At 34.0% G+C, this 18188-nt stretch overlaps 1 protein-coding gene across 3 annotated transcripts in view; it reads right to left on the bottom strand.

Moving 5' to 3' along the window:
• LOC124369096 (protein MON2 homolog) overlaps positions 1-14368 on the bottom strand; it is a 135319-nt gene extending 120951 nt beyond the window's left edge. For all 3 annotated transcript variants that reach the window (XM_046826834.1, XM_046826833.1, XM_046826832.1), the window contains exons 1-3: positions 14225-14368; positions 8030-8161; positions 3815-3997 (exon numbers count right to left, since the gene is read on the bottom strand). In XM_046826834.1, coding sequence (XP_046682790.1) covers positions 3815-3997; positions 8030-8161; positions 14225-14341 — 432 coding nt within the window. In that variant the 5' untranslated portion in view covers positions 14342-14368. The remainder of the gene's footprint in view (positions 1-3814; positions 3998-8029; positions 8162-14224) is intronic.
• Between the last annotated feature and the right edge of the window lie 3820 nt (positions 14369-18188).

Genomic DNA, 18188 nt, shown 5'->3' on the forward strand with positions numbered 1-18188 from the left:
GTTATTTAAAGCATAATAACCTAAGTAGAAACGACAAAGTTTTGTTTAAAACTGTTTTTGCAATCACTGTTAAACAAAGACTTTACTAATCCAGATAAACAATTCAAATTTGACGTAAAAATTCCCTTTAACTGCAATATTTATTTAATATAAACCATGCTCAGGCTTGATCAGAAGAGTAATGCAGATATCATAATTACTAACTATACGTTGGCCACAAATAATAAAGAATGTTATAAAATCAACCCTTAGTTGTTTTTCTTTGACAGAAGATATGGTTCTCAAAACTCCTTTGTACATATCCTCGATCGAGACAACCAAAGCAAGCTCGAAAGGAATCTCCCGTAGGCTCGAGATATAACAATTTTATTCTAAAATTTATATCTTAAAAAAAAAATTTACTAATTATATAAGGACTTCGTTTCTAAGATTAGCGTGCGAAAGCCGTGGGTAACAGCAAGATAGAGGCGGAATTAGGTACATACCTCATAATACGCCCAAGAGGCTCACGATGGAACGACTATCAATTATCTCAGCAATGTTTAGAATGTGATAGAAAAAGATAAGTGGATATATTGTACGTTTTCACGGGAAATTGCGTGCGAAAGCCGCGGCACTTGTGCAAAAAATTATTGAAATGCGCAGCAAAGCGCGCCCGGCCGCGAGTCATATACATAAGAAAGCCCACACTTAAATACTACTTTCAACATAGTCGCCATTCAAATTTAGGCACTTATCATATGCGATGGATGAGCTGACAATGCCTCCCTCATAAAATTCATGCCGCCTGTGTCTTCAACCAGTTTGTCACTTCTTTGCTGCACGCTCTGTGTCGTCGTCAAGCGCTGCGTTGCAGTCCACTTCTTCATTGTTTGGAACAATTGTAGTCACTTGGTGCAGATCCGGCTTTATGGTGGATAGGAAACACTCCCCACTGGAATTATTCGAGAAATTCACGTGTAGCGGATTTGCCGTGTGAGGTTCGAGCGTTCGTGCATCAACAGATTTTCGATCTCAATTTCCCCTACCTGTTTTGGATCGCTCTTCTGAGGTTGTTTAACGTTTGGCAATACCTTTCTGAATTTGATTGTAGTCCTCGTTCCAGGAAATCAACAAGAACTTACCCTTTCTCTTCCAAAAACCGTCGCCATAACCTTCTTGCCGTCCATCCGTTTGCAAACATTTTCTTGGTTTGTGAGGTGAACTTGTGGTGTCCCCCTCCATTGACTGCAATTTGGTCTCGCATTTAAACATGTTCACCCATGTTTCATCGCCAGTTACGATGCGATCGAGTTGACACCCTCTTTGTCGTAAGCATCCAAATTGTTTTAACGCAGCAGGCCATGCGCCTGGTTTTTTGTGGACGTCGGTCAGAATTTTCGGTACCCAAATTTTCTCGCACAAAACTGTGGAAGCCAAGCTTATCAGTGACATTTTCGTATAACAAAGTTCGTGAAATTTGAGGAAATTAAAAAAAAATTTTCTAACGGGGCGAGTTCCGTTATGGTTAACCGTCGATTTCTCAGACCTTTTGCGTCAACTTTCTCAACAAGTTCGTCATCACTATGCGGGTCCTTCCACTTCGCTCTTCTCCATGAACATTTGTTCGGCCATTTTTAAACTTATATGACCCGGAGTCGCACTCCACCTTCATGATATGTTGTTCCCCATAAACTTCACACAACTGCCGATAGATTTCTATAGGCTTACAGTTTTTGGTAGTCAAAAACCTAATTACTGCGCGCAACCTGCACAGTTGGCGGGATTTTCAATTGCCGGCCGACATTTCAAACAGGCCACTCGTGGACTCACGCTTACAACACGAACTTCCCGCTAGCACGGCTATAGCCACTGAGCGGTGGGACGTCCAGGGGGGGAGGGGGGGGGGGGGGGGGGGGGGGGGGGGGGGGGGGGGGGGGGGGGGGGGGGGGGGTGGGGGGGGGGGGGGGGGGGGGGGGGGGGGGGGGGGGGGGGGGGGGGGGGGGGGGGGGGGGGGGGGGGGGGGGGGGGGGGGGGGGGGGGGGGGGGGGGGGGGGGGGGGGGGGGGGGGGGGGGGGGGGGGGGGGGGAGGGGGGGGGGGGGGGGGGGGGGGGGGGGGGGGGGGGGGGGGGGGGGGGGGGGGGGGGGGGGGGGGGGGGGGGGGGGGGGGGGGGGGGGGGGGGGGGGGGGGGGGGGGGGGGGGGGGGGGGGGGGGGGGGGTGGGAACACCAAGATGGCCCCGGCTAGTCCCGCACCCTGTAGGCCACAAGCGCAAAACGTAATCAACTTTCTGAACAGCCCTCTATGTCTCAAGTTTTTTGCTTTATGGTACCACCAGAGTAGGCCTCATTTTGTATAGTAACACTTGCACAAAACTGTTAGGTGTATTTTGATTCTGTTATGTTGGTAGTACCAGCCAGTATTGTCTACATCTGTGGTTGTTTTCCTGGTTTGCCTATTTTCTTTTACTCAACATAAACAAAATTAGTGTTTTTGAATTTGTTCCGTTGTTAGTTCTATTCGTAAGATTGGAGGTAAAAATAGGCTCAATGATCTAGATATTGACAAGTTACATATTATGGATTAGCCATAAAACGAGCGGTGTCAGATAACACTGGAGTACAAGGCATGAGAAAAATATATGGGCCGTTTATTTCTATAAGCTGACAATCAATGAAACCCTCCCAGTGGCCTATGCTGAAGAGAGTTTATTCTTGGTATGGCTATAATAAAGCAAAAGAACTGAAGCATCCTTACAGCAATAAACACAGCCATCCTGAAGCTATATTACTTGCCATGAAAAAATATTCACTGACTTATGAAATCTCAAACTTTAAAAAAAGTGCCTTCATTGCCAAACATAAAACCAAAATGAAATTTTCAATAACATAGTTTGGTAAAAAGTTTCCAAAAAACACATATTTTAAGTTTTTTACCTTGAAACTTGGTGCCTATGATGCAATTCTAAACCTTTCATGATTGTTATTCCAGTAAGTTGTGGGTGTTTTGATAAATCAAGACTAAAATTGTCAAAAAGTCGGTCGACGCGCTACCTACCATGGATAGAATACGATTGAAGAAAGCAGAAAAGGCAACACAAGAAATGTAAAAAGCAGCTAGACAAGCCAAGAGAGCAAAGAGGAAGCTACAAAAAGACAAGAAAATAGATGCTGATGATAGATTATGGTGCAAGACTCTTCTAAACAGAACAATAAATAAATTTTCTTTGTTGCTCGTTTACTAGTAATTGATTTTGTTTGTATAAAGGTACATTTTTCTCATGAACTATAAAAGATACAGAGTTTAATTTTTGTTGTGGGTGTACACCTACATAATATCAAGTTACAGTACTAGAATTATTGCATTTAAATCTTTAGTTGAAGAGAAAAAAATATTGTATGTAAAAAATTATGTATTATAAATTATCACGTATTATAAATTAAACTCTGTAATATAAATTCAAACACATGTCAATTAATTGGATCAGTTTTAATACAAGTTTATATATTTGTGACAGCTTGCAAATAAGTGCAAACAGCCAGTGTCAACAAGCTGGGAATGATAAATAAAAAGAAATTTAGCCCTAAAAATAGTTCCTCTGCTCACTTCTCACAGTTTCAATTTTAATTTTTAAATGCAATATTTTACTATTTTACATAATAGTAGTTAGAGAGGTATGAGGATGTTAAGAGCTATAACCTCTGTACTTTCAGTAAATGTTATATTTAGATAATACCTCAAAAAACTTTATAAGTAATGCAATTTTAATAAAAATTTTAATTTTTTGGAACAATACCACTAATCTATATAATAACAGACATTTTCAAGAACGAACCCGTGCCAATGTGTCTCCATGAACAACTGCATTTGTTGTAAGTAATAAAGTAACAGACTGCAGGATCTTCACTTCTTCTGTCCCAGACTCCATGAGCATCCAGAACGTGTCTGTTATGTAACGTGCTCCCTTCTGGTCCACTACCTGGTTTGTAATCAACCTCTGTATGATCCCAAGGCACATCTAAAATTAATACAGAATAGATTTATTTCATTAACAGAGTAGTGTTACTATTATATAGATGCCCTAAAAGTTATTTTTTATATTGTTTTTAATTCTAAATTACTGCAATAATAAGGTGACTATAATTACAGCATTTATTTTAAATATCATGTAATCTTTAAGTCACGTATCTTGATCTTAAGGTTCAAATAAGAAAGGTTGCTATAAAGAAGGATCTAAACAATTGCTATGCTCTGAACTTAACATTCTGTTATATACTTAGTAAAAAAGTATTCCTGATACTCTTTAAAGATTGTATAATAGACCAAAAATGTAGTTGATAAGTTAGTCTTACCTAATTTACCTTTTTGGGATGTAAGCCATCACAATTTTCAAAATCTTTGTGAAGCACCAAATAGATTTAGATTTAAGCAAATTACAGAAACTAATTTGGAAAAGATTGTATTAGAGAATAAAATGTCTACAGGACATGATAAATACCAATTAAATTGGTGAAGCAATCTCTTTCATTCATTCTAAAACCACTTGCTTATCTAATAAATTTGTCGCTTTTTTCTGGTCAGTTTCTAAATGAACTTAGGTTGATAGGGTAATTCCTATTTTTATAAAAGGCTATCCGATTGATCCATCGTGTTTTAGACCAGTATCCCTTATACATTCAACTTATGAACTACTTAGAAATTAATAACTTATTGGATAATCAACAACATGGTTTCAGGAGAGGGAAATCAACAATTACTGTGTGCATTGAATTTATTCTATCAATAATTTATATTATTGATAAAGGTGAAAAGGTAGTAGGAATTTTCATAGATATCTCTCTCGCTCTTGATAGTGTGTATCATACAGAATTAATATTGTCTCTTAATAATATATGAATCCAAAATAAAGAACGGTTATGGTTCAGATTATATTTAACAGAGCAAAAGCAATATGTTGAAGTAGAGCACACATCTCCACAATTAGAATCAAGTAAATATCATTACATAAGTAAATTCAAATCTGCAATCCAAACCATAAAGTATGGAGTCCCACAAGGGTCAATTTTGGATCCTTTACTGTTTCTGTGTTACATGAATGGAATGCCCAAATTAGTCCCTCAAAATTGTTATATTCATCGGTTTGCAGATGATACTAATATTACAGTATCTGGCAGTTCGGAAGAAGACATTGAAATATCTTCTCACATCAGTATAAATTTGGTAAAACAATATTTAGATGCCAAAAAATTACTTTTGAATTCGATCAAATCGAATTTTATTTCTTTCTCTACAAGACAAACCAGAACCAAAATTAATATTGGCATCAATGTAAACAAAAAGGAAGAAAGCCAAGTTGAATACACCAAATCTTTACGATTTTTAATTGATGAAATCTTTTTCTGGAATAAACATGTTGACCATATTATTAATAAAATGTCTTCCGGTAGTTATGCACTGAGACAATTATCAAGGGTTTGTAGTTTACAAACTTTAGGATCCATATATATTTTTCTCTAGTGCATTCACACTTATCATATGGAATAAGCATATATGGCCCAACAACAAAAATCTGGATCAATTACTAGTCCAACAAAAGAGAGCTCTACGAGTTTTCCTTAAGACTTAATAAGACTGACTCTGTTAAAAAATTATTTACAGAAAATGGAATTTTAACGGTATACAGTATATATATTTATGAAACAGTTCTTTATGCAAAACAAGGAGAAAACAACACTCCAATTCTAGTTAATAGTCATCAATACAACACAAGGTATAACAGAAATGTCCCATAACATAAGCTGGATTTTTTTCAAAAAGAAAACTGATTTTATGGGACATAAGTTCTTTAAAAAACCTACCAAGAGTGATAAGTAAAGAACAAAACTTTAAAAATGAAATGAGAATCTTACTCTATATATATATATATATATATATATATATATATATATATATATATATATATATATATATATATATTTGTTATCTTAATATGATTAATTTAATGGTATTTTGACAGCAAATTTGACAGTATTCTTATGCTTATTTGACACTATTCTTGTATATGATGTGCATTTCGTTAATCTTGTGCATGTACTTTTTGAATCTTGAAATGTATTTACGATAAGAGTGAATTTTGCTTTGTTCTCTGTCTATCTGTATTTTGATATTCAAAATTTATAGTTTAGAATTCTGAATATTTGTTTGTTTTTAATATTTGTCTTGCGAGCAAAAATAATACATTAATATATCTAAAAATTATACCTATCAAACAATGTTTTTATCAAGTCCCATAAAATGTCTTACAATAAGAAAAATGTGTGACAGTAAAAATAATACAGAAACTATTATTACCTTGTTTTAAAACTTAAAAACAACTGGAAGAATAAGGTATGCAGGGCTATTTGTTATTGCAGTAAGAAAGGGTGCCGATTTCTATGAACTGAATTATTTACAAGATTAGTAATATGCGTATCTTCCACAATAAATGTTTGAAAAATTCAATGAATACAAAGTACACACGTAGACACCTAAAATTAAGGATGTTTCCTTATGGGCCTTTGACTCATTTCTTTTACTCAATTGGCAGCTCAAGAACTTTTCAGCCATCAGCAAACGAATCAAGGATGTTAATGTGTTTCTATATGACCTCCTGTCTTTTCCACTGCACCTGTAAAATCTCGGCAAAAGCAAACACTGGAGTTTAATTGTTGCCATTATGATACAGAGCATAATATGGAATTATGATTCCCTTAAGCTGAAACACTGAGGATCAAGAAGAAATATACAAATATATCAAATATCAGGTGAAAAATAAGACTTAACATTTAAATTTTTTGGCTCATGAGAGAACCCCTACTATCCTTGGTGGAGACACCCCAAAATCCTTGGTTTGATAGCAGAATAAATTAGCATGTCTGGTACAATTACCCTTTACATGACAAAAACTGTGGCAATTGCCACCACAAAGTAAGAAAAAATTAAAATTATCTGATGTAAATCCAAGCTCTATAATGGTTGCTGGTAACCTCTCATTTAAATTCATAAAGCAGGTTTAGTGTTCATAGGCAGGAAAAACGTAGATAAGTGTAAACATGAAAAAAACCAATACAATGGAGGTCAAAATACTGCAATGTTTTTTCAAATATTAAAGAGACAGAAAACTTATGGCCATTTACATACCAAAGTAAATCTTCAATAAAATAAAAGACTCCTCTGAAGCCATTCCTGATATTTATTTAAAATTTTGTATGAAATTTGATCATTTTTATTCTCCAGGAATTGTATAGTTTTTAGTTGGGCCAAAAACATACACAGTAGCTCTATATTGTGGAGAAGATTCAATTAGTTTGAGCGGATATTGTAGAAGTTTAATTAATTTTTATGTTTCTTGTGTTATGGCCGTGAATATATTGTCCTTCAATAAAAACATCAATTTTGGATGTAATCATGCAGACTAATTCTATTTTTTAATTTAAAAATTGTTTTAGAATGACTTAAACAAGGATTTCATAACTTAAGACAGGAGCAAAATAAACATGATTAACAGTGAGTTGTGTATTTATGGTGGTTTAATGACTAAGAATTCTTAGACAAAATATTATTTAATGCGGGTTTTGACAAAGGATTTTAATTTGAATATTTAAATTCTAATTTTCCAGCCACTACCTTCATTAACACAGTTTTCAATCTGTGTAGAGGTTTCTGAGACTTTAGATATCATATTGTTTTCACCAACTTCTCAAGAAATCTTCTGTGCCAGATTATTTTTGACCACAAACGCGACTTCTTTTCTGTCATCAAACATAGCCATTTGTCCATAAACATTTAAACAAACAATCTTTTACAACTACCATTTAAGATCAAATTACTACTAAGCACATCTGTATATATCTATGCACATTTGGTTACATACTGTGTATCTATTTTATAAAAATTGTGTGGCTTTAATAAAAATATATAAATACGCCACACTCACATACTATTGTCTAAAATTATTACTACAATAAAATTATCTTTTATTTTAAATTAAATAACAAATCATATGCAATACCTTGACAATTCTTTGGTCTTTAGTTTCACATCCTTGAACAACAGGATATAATATTTGATTAACAAGGTAAAATATCGGTGTTTGAGGGTTTGTCGCTCCATTTCGAAGTTTAATTATCCCTTCTTCACAAGACTGGAACAAAGATAAATTTTTATGTAAAAAGCAATGATAACTTAAAACATGTTGTGCAATCATTGTTTCATCATATCTAAGTAGACACATAAAAAATTATAATTTGATTTTTTAACACCACGTCTTATTCTTGCTATAAGTCTCATTATAGAATCAGTGTATTAAAAAAGCAATTTGCACAGCATTGCAATTAGCATATTTTAACCAAATTAAAATCAACGCATCAGGAAAACTTCTTTCTACCTTCAACAAGGCAATGTTAACGTACCATCAGGCTTGTCTACCTTTATCACTAGAATAGGCTTGTATAAAGATAGTATGTAACATTTTACATGTATCAAAATGTTTTATGTAGTATCAGTTTTTAACCACTTTAAAAAATTTCATTATTTAAACAATTATAGTCTAAAATAATAATAAAATTGTATTAAGAGTTATTATTTATAACTAGATTGCCTACGTTTCATGTGTGAATAAAGTGTAAAAATTAATAAAATTAGTTCAAATATAGATAGTATAACAGTAAAATGTTAAAACCATGTTGAAAAGCTAGCTGGCATTACAAGCTTACTCTGTTTTGAGGTAAAATAGATAACATTTGATCTGGCAAAAGAAACATATTCCTTACAAACAAATCTTTCATAGTTGTCACATTTTAAGTATTAGACCTGTTTTTCAAGAGAAACCCTTAAACGTCACTCTTGAACAGATGAAAATATCAATTTTGTTTGCATTGCCCAGGATAAATTTTTTTCTAGGACAATGTATAAACATAATGTAGGACAATGTATGTAACTTGATATGCATAAAATTGTTTTTATCTTATAAAATTCATTATATCATTATATGACGCTCATGAATTAAAAAATGAAGTGGCTTGTGTGTAGATGGCAGGTAAGACAAGATAATGTGGTCTTACTTGTACTTATATGATAAATATTATCTATGACCTGGCACTCTTCCGCTACCCCCACTCCTTCTTATGTCGATGAATAAAACTATTGCAATGTGTAACTGTCCTTAATTTAATCTTGTAGGAAGACCAAAGTTTGAGAAAAATCTATGGGCCAACCCTTGAAGATGGAGAGTGGAGGATAAAACATAATGTAGAGTTGAGGCAACTATATATGGACCCAGACATAGTGGCCGAGGTGAGAAGTAGGAGAATGAGATGGGCGGGCCATTTACTAAGGAAGGAGGACCTTAGTCAAGAACGTCCTTGTAAACAATCTGGAGGGCAGAAGACCACCAGGAAGGCCCAAGTTGAGATGGCGAGACCAGATCAGAAGAGACATAAGAAAACTGGGAAGAAGGGAAGAAGAGGCAATGGATAGAGAGATCTGGAGGCAGTGTGTTGGCGAGGCAAAGTACCACCTTGGGTACCAAGAGCCACGGCAGTAAGTAAGTAAGTAAGGAAGACCAAAGTGCTTAGGCACTCATTATTTTACTCATTATTAAAATTTGTTCTTCAGTGAAACTTATTTTACTAGATGCCATCTGACAAGAAGCCAAATGGGGGCTAAAATGTTATTCTAATACTCCTACAGACCCTGTAAATTATTTAGTGTTGTCAAAACAAATTTTGAGTATAAAGTGACTCAGCATACCAAATTAGTTAGTAAAAGTTTTAGCTCACAGCATTGCACATCGTAATTTATATAGATTGACAAAATTAAATAGATTTTCCATAATATATGCTATTATAAACAATATTTCAACAACTGGTTTTCTTTTCTTCAGCCGATAGCCGTGCGTGAAGCACTTTGACTCTAAACAGTTGCAGAACATTTCAATAAATTCTTTATCAACACAGCAGACAATACACTTGACATTAATAGACAGCATGGCAATAATAAAAATACATTTCAAGCACCTCCTGTAAACTGCCACCTCACACAACTGCTGGACACAAATACAGAAGAAATTCAAAGCATAATCAAGAGCTTCAAACTCAAAACATCAGCACGAGTAGATGGCATATCATCCAAGCTATTAAATTAATGCAGTAATATACTTACACCACCTCTGGCTTTTATAACCAATATGTCCTTAACATCAGGGGTATTCCCATCAGCCTTAAAATTAGCCAAGGTGTACCCTAAGTTAAAAAATGGAAGTCCAACGCAAGCAAGTAACTTCAGGCCTATCTCGCTACTTTCAACTTTTTCAAAAGTGATTGAACGGGTTGTGCTAAAAAGACTGATGGAGTACTGTGAACAACATAAGCTACTAACAGCAAGTCAACATGGTTTCTTAAAAGGGCGATCTACTATTACTGCAATCATTGAGCTAGCAGAGTTTATAATTGACCATCTGGAGACAGGAAAGCTAGTTACAGGCATTATGCTCGACTTCAGTAAGGCGTTTGATTGCCTTGACCACTCTCTCATTTTAAACAAACTTGAAAATCTAGGCAATAGAGGTACTGCCCTTAACTGGCTCAAGAGCTACCTGGAACAACGCAGCCAACTGGTTGAAGTTAGACACACGGAAAGAGGACAGATCCATACTGTAAGATCAAAACCACTCCCTATCAATAGAGGTGTACCACAAGGATATGTCCTTGGCCCTGTATTGTTTATCCTTTTTACAAACGACATGCCTCAATATTTGGACAGTCTCTGTATGCAGATGATACAACCCTTCTCTCATCAGAAAACTCTACTGAACAGCTAGCGGTACACTCATACACCTCATTGAACATGGCATACCAGTACTGCCACTACAACGACTTGGTAGTTAATATGTCTAAGACTAACCAGCTAGCATTTGGTAGAAAGCGAAACCAGGTACCAGCCCTACCAGATGTTGATGTAAAGCCACACACCAAATTTCTGGGAATGATTATCGATGAAAAAATGTCATGGACACAACATATTGACAAGCTATGTAAGAAATTAAATACCAGTCTTTATATCTTGAAGTGAATAAAAACAATCAGTAACACACAGCAAAGACTACTTACTTTGCAATATTTGAAACTCATATTCGATACGGGATAGCCACCTGGGGAGGAACAATTCAAGAGAACCTACAACGACTACTGCGACTTCAGAAAAAAGCTATAAGGATTCTTAACTGCCTGGGCCCCAGAGATACCTGTAAAGAAGCCTTTAAGAACCTAAAAATCATGACAGTGATTGCCCTCTATATTCGGGAGGTTATACTGTATGTTGATGGGAAGAACCTACCTCGAGCTGCTGACCACCACAACTACTACACCCGACATCCTGCAAACTACCCACTACCAGCCCACCATCTTACACTGTATGAAAGAAAACCGTCATATGATGGCAAGAAGATGTACAACATATTACTACAAGAACTAAAAGCTCTTAAAGGAATGAAGCTGAAGGCTGGTTTTCTCTCCTTCAGCCGATAGCCGTGCGTGAAGCGCTTTGACTCTAAACAGTTGCTGAATGACTGGCTGACATCAAGACCCTTCTACACCCTAGATGAATATGTGCACTGGAAAGACATTCAAGAGTGACATTATTTTTGTATACAATTTGAATTGTATCCACTGTAAACTGACGCTATACATTTCTCTAAGAAATTTTGTAATAAAGAGTTTCTGATTTCTTCATAACAATGTTTCGTGATGAATAATCTCGCTCTTGAATACGAATGCATTCTAGCAGAATAAATAAGAAACAGTTTCAAGTAGTTTTTGTCGTTCCCACTAGACTGCAGTTGTTCTTTTAATTATTTCTTTCAGACCCAATTGATGTTATTTAAGCTATATGACAATATTCAATCAATCAATTGTTTCAAGTAATCAGCTGATTCTATTTCTGTTTGTATAGAGAATACAGGTTGTAACCTCACTTTTACTGTACCTGTTGTCTTGATTGTAAAAGTTTTGTTGTGTATACCATGAGTAAATAAACGTGGCTGTTTGTGTAATTACTGATTATGTAAAATGGCACGAGAGACTTACAGACGAATTTTAGCCTAAGATGCTCCACTGAGACATACTGCTTGGCATTTTCCTGCCAACATCCCTGCTACATATAAAGACAAGCCGAAGATAGCATGCAACATGTGCAGATAGACCAGTATCGGTGAGCAGCAGCACCAGGACATGATGTGCAAGGATTGCGACTTTCCGCTTTGTGTGTCAGACTGTTTTCGTGCCTTTCATACCATCAAAGATTTTTTAGGAGACTTGTGTACTGTTACTAACCTGTACCTTAGTATGTTTTTGAGAAAATGCTGAATATTTTATTTTATTCTCATATTTAGTAAATATAATAACTTTTGTGCATAATTAGATTAATTTCTGTATAAATACGAAAAGAACATTCAAAAACGTTTAATTGGGTATTTTCATAACACATTTACTGCAGTAAACCCAAATCACCTAAAAAAAAACAAAATCGTAAAAATAAAATACTTTTTAGGGCACTCTAGCTGAGAAAAAACCCACCAGTCAAAGGGTTAAATGATAAACCAAGATTTTTGTACCAATACAATTTAACTTATACAATTATGTAAACTTTTACCAACTCTCATTTTAAATAGGCCCTAAAATAATTACTGTTAGAATAACCTAGTTTATAATTATTGTTTTTTTTTTTTTTTTTTGGACTAATGAAGTAAATAATATTCAAAATTCTAATGAAAGAAGTCAGCAATATGATTACAGTAATCATAATCATCTCACACTTTTATTCAAGAGTTTAGTAAGACAATAAAACACACTAAGTCAACACTACGCAATTTGAAGGCTATAGAATCTTTTGTTAATAAGCACCAAGCTTGAAGCTTTGCGAAAAGTAATTCCATGATTATAGGTTTTACGAGCAAGAATAGTTCTGGAGATTCCATAATATTTGGGTCATAGTACGCTATGTTCAACTTGAACAATGAACATAGCAATGGAATAGGACACCAAAAGTTTACAGTACATCTATTTGGCCTGATTACCTTCAAAAGCTTCTGAGTATTGCATAGACTGTTTTAAGAGTTTTAAGTTGTAGAGATGGATAGCCCTACAGTTAGAAATTTGATCAGTTTAGACTAATGACTGAAATGACTGTGAGTGATCTGACATCTCCACCATCACCAGGAGATATGGGGTAGTACTAAAAATGTTGCCATAGCCCACGCTGATGGACAGAGGCAATCATGTCGGCCCGATAAGAACTGGTATTCTCAGGTCGTTCTAATGAAAATACCTACCATTTTCTAGAGCTATAAATCCCTGAATTCATTATTATTGTTATTTTATGCATACAAAGATCAAGCAATGACTGAAAGTAAAGACCACTACGACGTTGATAGTAAATATTACTGACAGATTAAAAAGTATTGACTAGGAATAACAAACTGATAATTAGTATCAACATTTTTAATAGAATATTATAGGTAGGCTATACAAAAAATATCTGTTAATTTGATTATATCTTTGACATTGCTTATAATGATATAAAAGCACAAACTTGTGAACATGAAACATTATGTTTCTTGTGTTCCTTTACAAAACAGGAATTTTTATTTTATATAAGGAATTTTCTATAGGCAATACAGCCCAACATTTTATATTTAAATAGTATTTTGTTTCAAACGCCATAAAAAATATTTATTTATGTTCGTTAAATAAATTATGAACTATAAATAATGGTGGGTGTACTGTTAATTAAATTTGACAACTGCTCCTCTTCTGTAAATAGGCTGAAAATGTTGTTACCACAATGTCCATGAAGATAAGGGATGATGTTCAGGCTTTTTCAGTGTAGATAACATGTATAATTTTCTAGGTACGAAAATGTTTTTAATTAAATCTTTAAGGACCAAAACCTGAGTTTGATTCTCCAGCCCAAGCAGATTGACATTTCTAAGACCTTTGACCAACTTAGTTTTAGAGCTGAATTTCTGATCATTAGATTATAAATATGGATATACCAAATTGTTCTTGCCAAAAACCATTGATTTCTATATAACTAAGTAACACAAATTCTATATTTTAGTAAAATAAAAACATAACCCTACTTTATTAAAGCGGACAATACAGTATAATATTTAAATATTATATGTGTATATGTATACCAATTTACATACTTCTTTTATTTGTGGAAATTTTTTCTTGGTTTCAATTGATAGATTTTTTAAATCATTTTGTAATATTTCTAAAAATTTGTTTGAAACGTCACTCCCACTGGCACGAACAAAAGCCATTTTATTTACTTGCCAACCATTCCTTTTGACATGGCTGAAGAGTGAAGATCGAAGTGTTGTTGAGTGTAGTTTAGAGTTTGATTCATCCGATTAACCAGCAACTATATCCAACTACCTGTACCAAAAGAATGCATTATATTATATATGTAAACCACTATCGATGCTTTGTATTTGTTTGCTGGTTTGTATAGGTTGTTTTTTTATAATTTAATAGCATTAAGCCAAATGTACAAATAAATCATAATTACAGTTATAACAAAACACAAGTATATAACATCTCAAGTATAAAATATGTGTATGTTTTTGCGTGCGTGTGTTGAGAACCCCTTTTCATGGTGAGGGTTGTAATGCCATTTCAAAATATTGGGCAGAAACTTAACTTTTAAAAATTACGAACTCACAACGTGATCCAGATGCTTCAACTCAGTAAAAAGTATACCAACACATTTAAGCTATTTCATGCAAATTCTATAATTTTTAACACGTCTAAATCTGTCTGTAAAAATAAATCCTAAAGCTTATATATGACCCCATAAAATCCATTTTCGATTAAGGTAAGGAAATCTAATACGGTACGGACAATTGACGAAGATTGAATCCATTACAATTTCATTAGTTTTATATGTTGTTCTAAAATCGTAAAAACAAATTATAAATTAAATTAAAGAATGTTTTCTATAATTTCGTTTGATGACTAAATAAGTGCAATTATCCTACTTTTATAACATAATTCACATCTAGATTATTATTTGATCAATATAGACACATCTTGATCTTAAAAAAATGTGTTAAGATAAATGTTTATAATTATTGTAAGAAAACGATTTATTAAAATGCGTTTGTAGGTAAGACACATTTACTAACACTTTTATAAACAACCAAAAAGTCTGAAATTATGCAAAGTTAAAGCTAAGAACGGCCAGTTAACAGACTAACGAACGATTAAACTTTGTAAGTTTTATAATAACATTAAAAATAAGATCATAACTAAACGGTCCGTTTCACAATTCAGTAGTGTAAAGTAAATGTCCCTCATTACACAATTATAAAGAAAATGGATTTCCTTAAAATAACTAATATAAATATAAGGTTTGCTTAACTAAGCTGTCTTGTAGGAAAGTTTAACATTGCGAAAGCAGAAGTTTTAACAGAACTAACCAACCAGTGTAATTTAAGCAATAATTAACCAACTATGAAGTTGATGTGGTATAATCTGGATAGTTTGCTGGATTGTATTTTTGTTAGTCGAATTTTTAATCATTAAACTATGAGTTACGGTGAAAAATTAATCATTATAATACATTTAACTCTGTCTTTACCTAGGCCTACACATTAAGGGTTCATGAATCTTGATTTTGTCCAATGACTTAGTAAGGATTGAATTTTGACTTATTTTAGTGTTTAACTCTGTAAAGTCTTAATCACTCACTTTCAAATTACAAAATGGCAGAGATATTGTCTCATCGGTTTATACAATGTTGGGCTTTTAAGAGCCTCAGTCTACAATACTATATGGCATTACTAAATATTGTTATTTCAAATGTATGCTGTGTAATTTGTGCATCAGAATTAGAGTCTATTTATTGAAAGCATACAAGGTTTACCATTTTTAGAAATAAGAAATACAATCTCAGTTATGAATAAGAAGTAAATTAACTTAGATGACATGTACAATAAAATGCAACGTTGCACAATTTCGTCTTGTAATACTGCATGTACAGGAGTTAGATACATTTGGTGGAAGGATCAATAACCACCACGTGTAGTTGATATAGAAAACGTTCATCACACTTTTATGAATTAATATTTTTCTATTACAGTTTTTTTTAATTTCCAACATTTTAGAAGTTCGTCTAACGCCCGAAACTAGGGCACGAGAATAATTTATTCCTGATAGGTATATCAGAATTACATTTTCTTTCATTTTCATAAATTGATACTTTTATACGCACAGTAAGAAACGTACTAATAACTTTTAAAAACGACTACTAGCAACTAACTACTGCTGCTAATAACTACTAACAACTTTTTAAGATGTATGATGAAAACATCAGATATTAATTTATGGCGTTCGCTATGGAATACAAGAAGAAGAATCAAACAATATATTAACTCTTAACCAAAGAATGCAATCATTAGGCCTAATTGTACATCTCAGTGGTGCTCTTTACGCAGTAAACTATTGACGTCTTTTATATTAAACGCGAATGTTATGCATTAAGTGCATCGCATATGATAAGTTATCTTCATATCTTTTAGACAGGTTAGAATTTTGTATTGAAGACTTCTATAATATGTTGGCACAACTATTCTGCCCTGATAAGCAAAACTGCAGTATCTGCAAAATCCTCAAACTGAAATGTTGGGCCTAATAGTTTTTTTAAAGTGCCCTTTTAATGTAAATCGTAAACGATGATTGTTTTATACTTTTTAGACCTAAAATTACACTAAAATTCATTAAAAATTGTTAAAAGTTACGAATTTTGATTTTTAATGGGAAAAAATCACTTACTGCACTTTTGCTTAGTATAGTCACATGCATATGGCTGCAATTGCTTACCTCTCTGCTAAGGAAGAGTACAGTATCTGCTGTTCAGGTTTGATGTTTATAACCTGTAAACTCCCCTTAGCATGTTTATTTTAATATTATTCTAATTTTTTGGAGAATTTATTTCAATCTTCCATGGCCTTTAACAAGTAAAAACCTTGACAAAATTAATTTAATAAATATTAGTAGGTTCCTTCTAATAATTAGGTTCTCATTTTGCTCCAGAATACAAAATTTATTAATGTAAAGTCAATTTATAATAAAATTTCCTTATTTGTAGATTTAAGATTTACATCGAAACATGTAGGTCTAAGACTAACATTAAGTAGGCTAATAATTTGTCCGTTAGGCCTACCAATCAATGAACAACACGATATTTACTGTGAATCTAAGCCCTTATTGGTTACAACAGAGTCTTACAACAATTATATTTTAAATAGAACTTTACAAAAAAGAAACGTGTATACATACATTACATTTGTATATTCATCGTGTGCTGAAATACGAAATCGAACAAAACAAAATGACCAATCGATTAGGCCTACTTATTCACTGATGGCAAGTTCACCCAAAAAGCTTTCCGATTCTCTGCCAACACCTGCCTTAAGTTTTTAAGCAAGTTGTCCATTTTTTCTTTTGGAAACCCGACTGGTTCAGTTTTTGCTTCGAAAAGGAAATTTTGTTGATATTTTCTTTTAAGAAAATCCAATTTCTTGTAATCACTCTCTTCATCATAATCAGTTTTGTACTCCAGAACAAAGGCTCCACGTAATGCTTTTATTTCAACAATGTCCTTCAGATACACTCTGTCTTTAGTTTTTTGTAACTTATGCTGCGATGAACAGTCGAGCCACTCATAAAAGTCACCCACTTGCAATTTTAAAACTTCCACTTTTCCAGAGTTTGCTGTGGAAACAGCGGACACAAAATCTTCAAAATCGTAGGTTTTTTCTGTGTTTTTTTAGTGACATTTCCACTTAATGGTGGAAGCTGTCGGCACTCATAAATGTGTGCCCTGGTTCAAAGTAAATCAAACGTACGTTATTCACGCCTATTTCTGACGAGTTCACAACACACACCAAAAAGGTCAGCAAACACCAGTTTTTATTCTGGCTAGAGCAATTGTCTAGCCAGATGAAAACATTTTTAGCATCCCGGTTTTGCTTGAAGAAAGCATAGAATACACTAAATTATATCTTCTTTATTGCGTCCAGATATTGCCTCATGCCACAAATATGCGTGAGGTTTGAGGCTTGATGTTTTTCCAACCGGTGCAAACTTTTCATGATAAGCAATTAG

Source organism: Homalodisca vitripennis, chromosome X (genome assembly GCF_021130785.1).
Source record: "Homalodisca vitripennis isolate AUS2020 chromosome X, UT_GWSS_2.1, whole genome shotgun sequence".
Lineage (NCBI taxonomy): Eukaryota > Metazoa > Arthropoda > Insecta > Hemiptera > Cicadellidae > Homalodisca > Homalodisca vitripennis.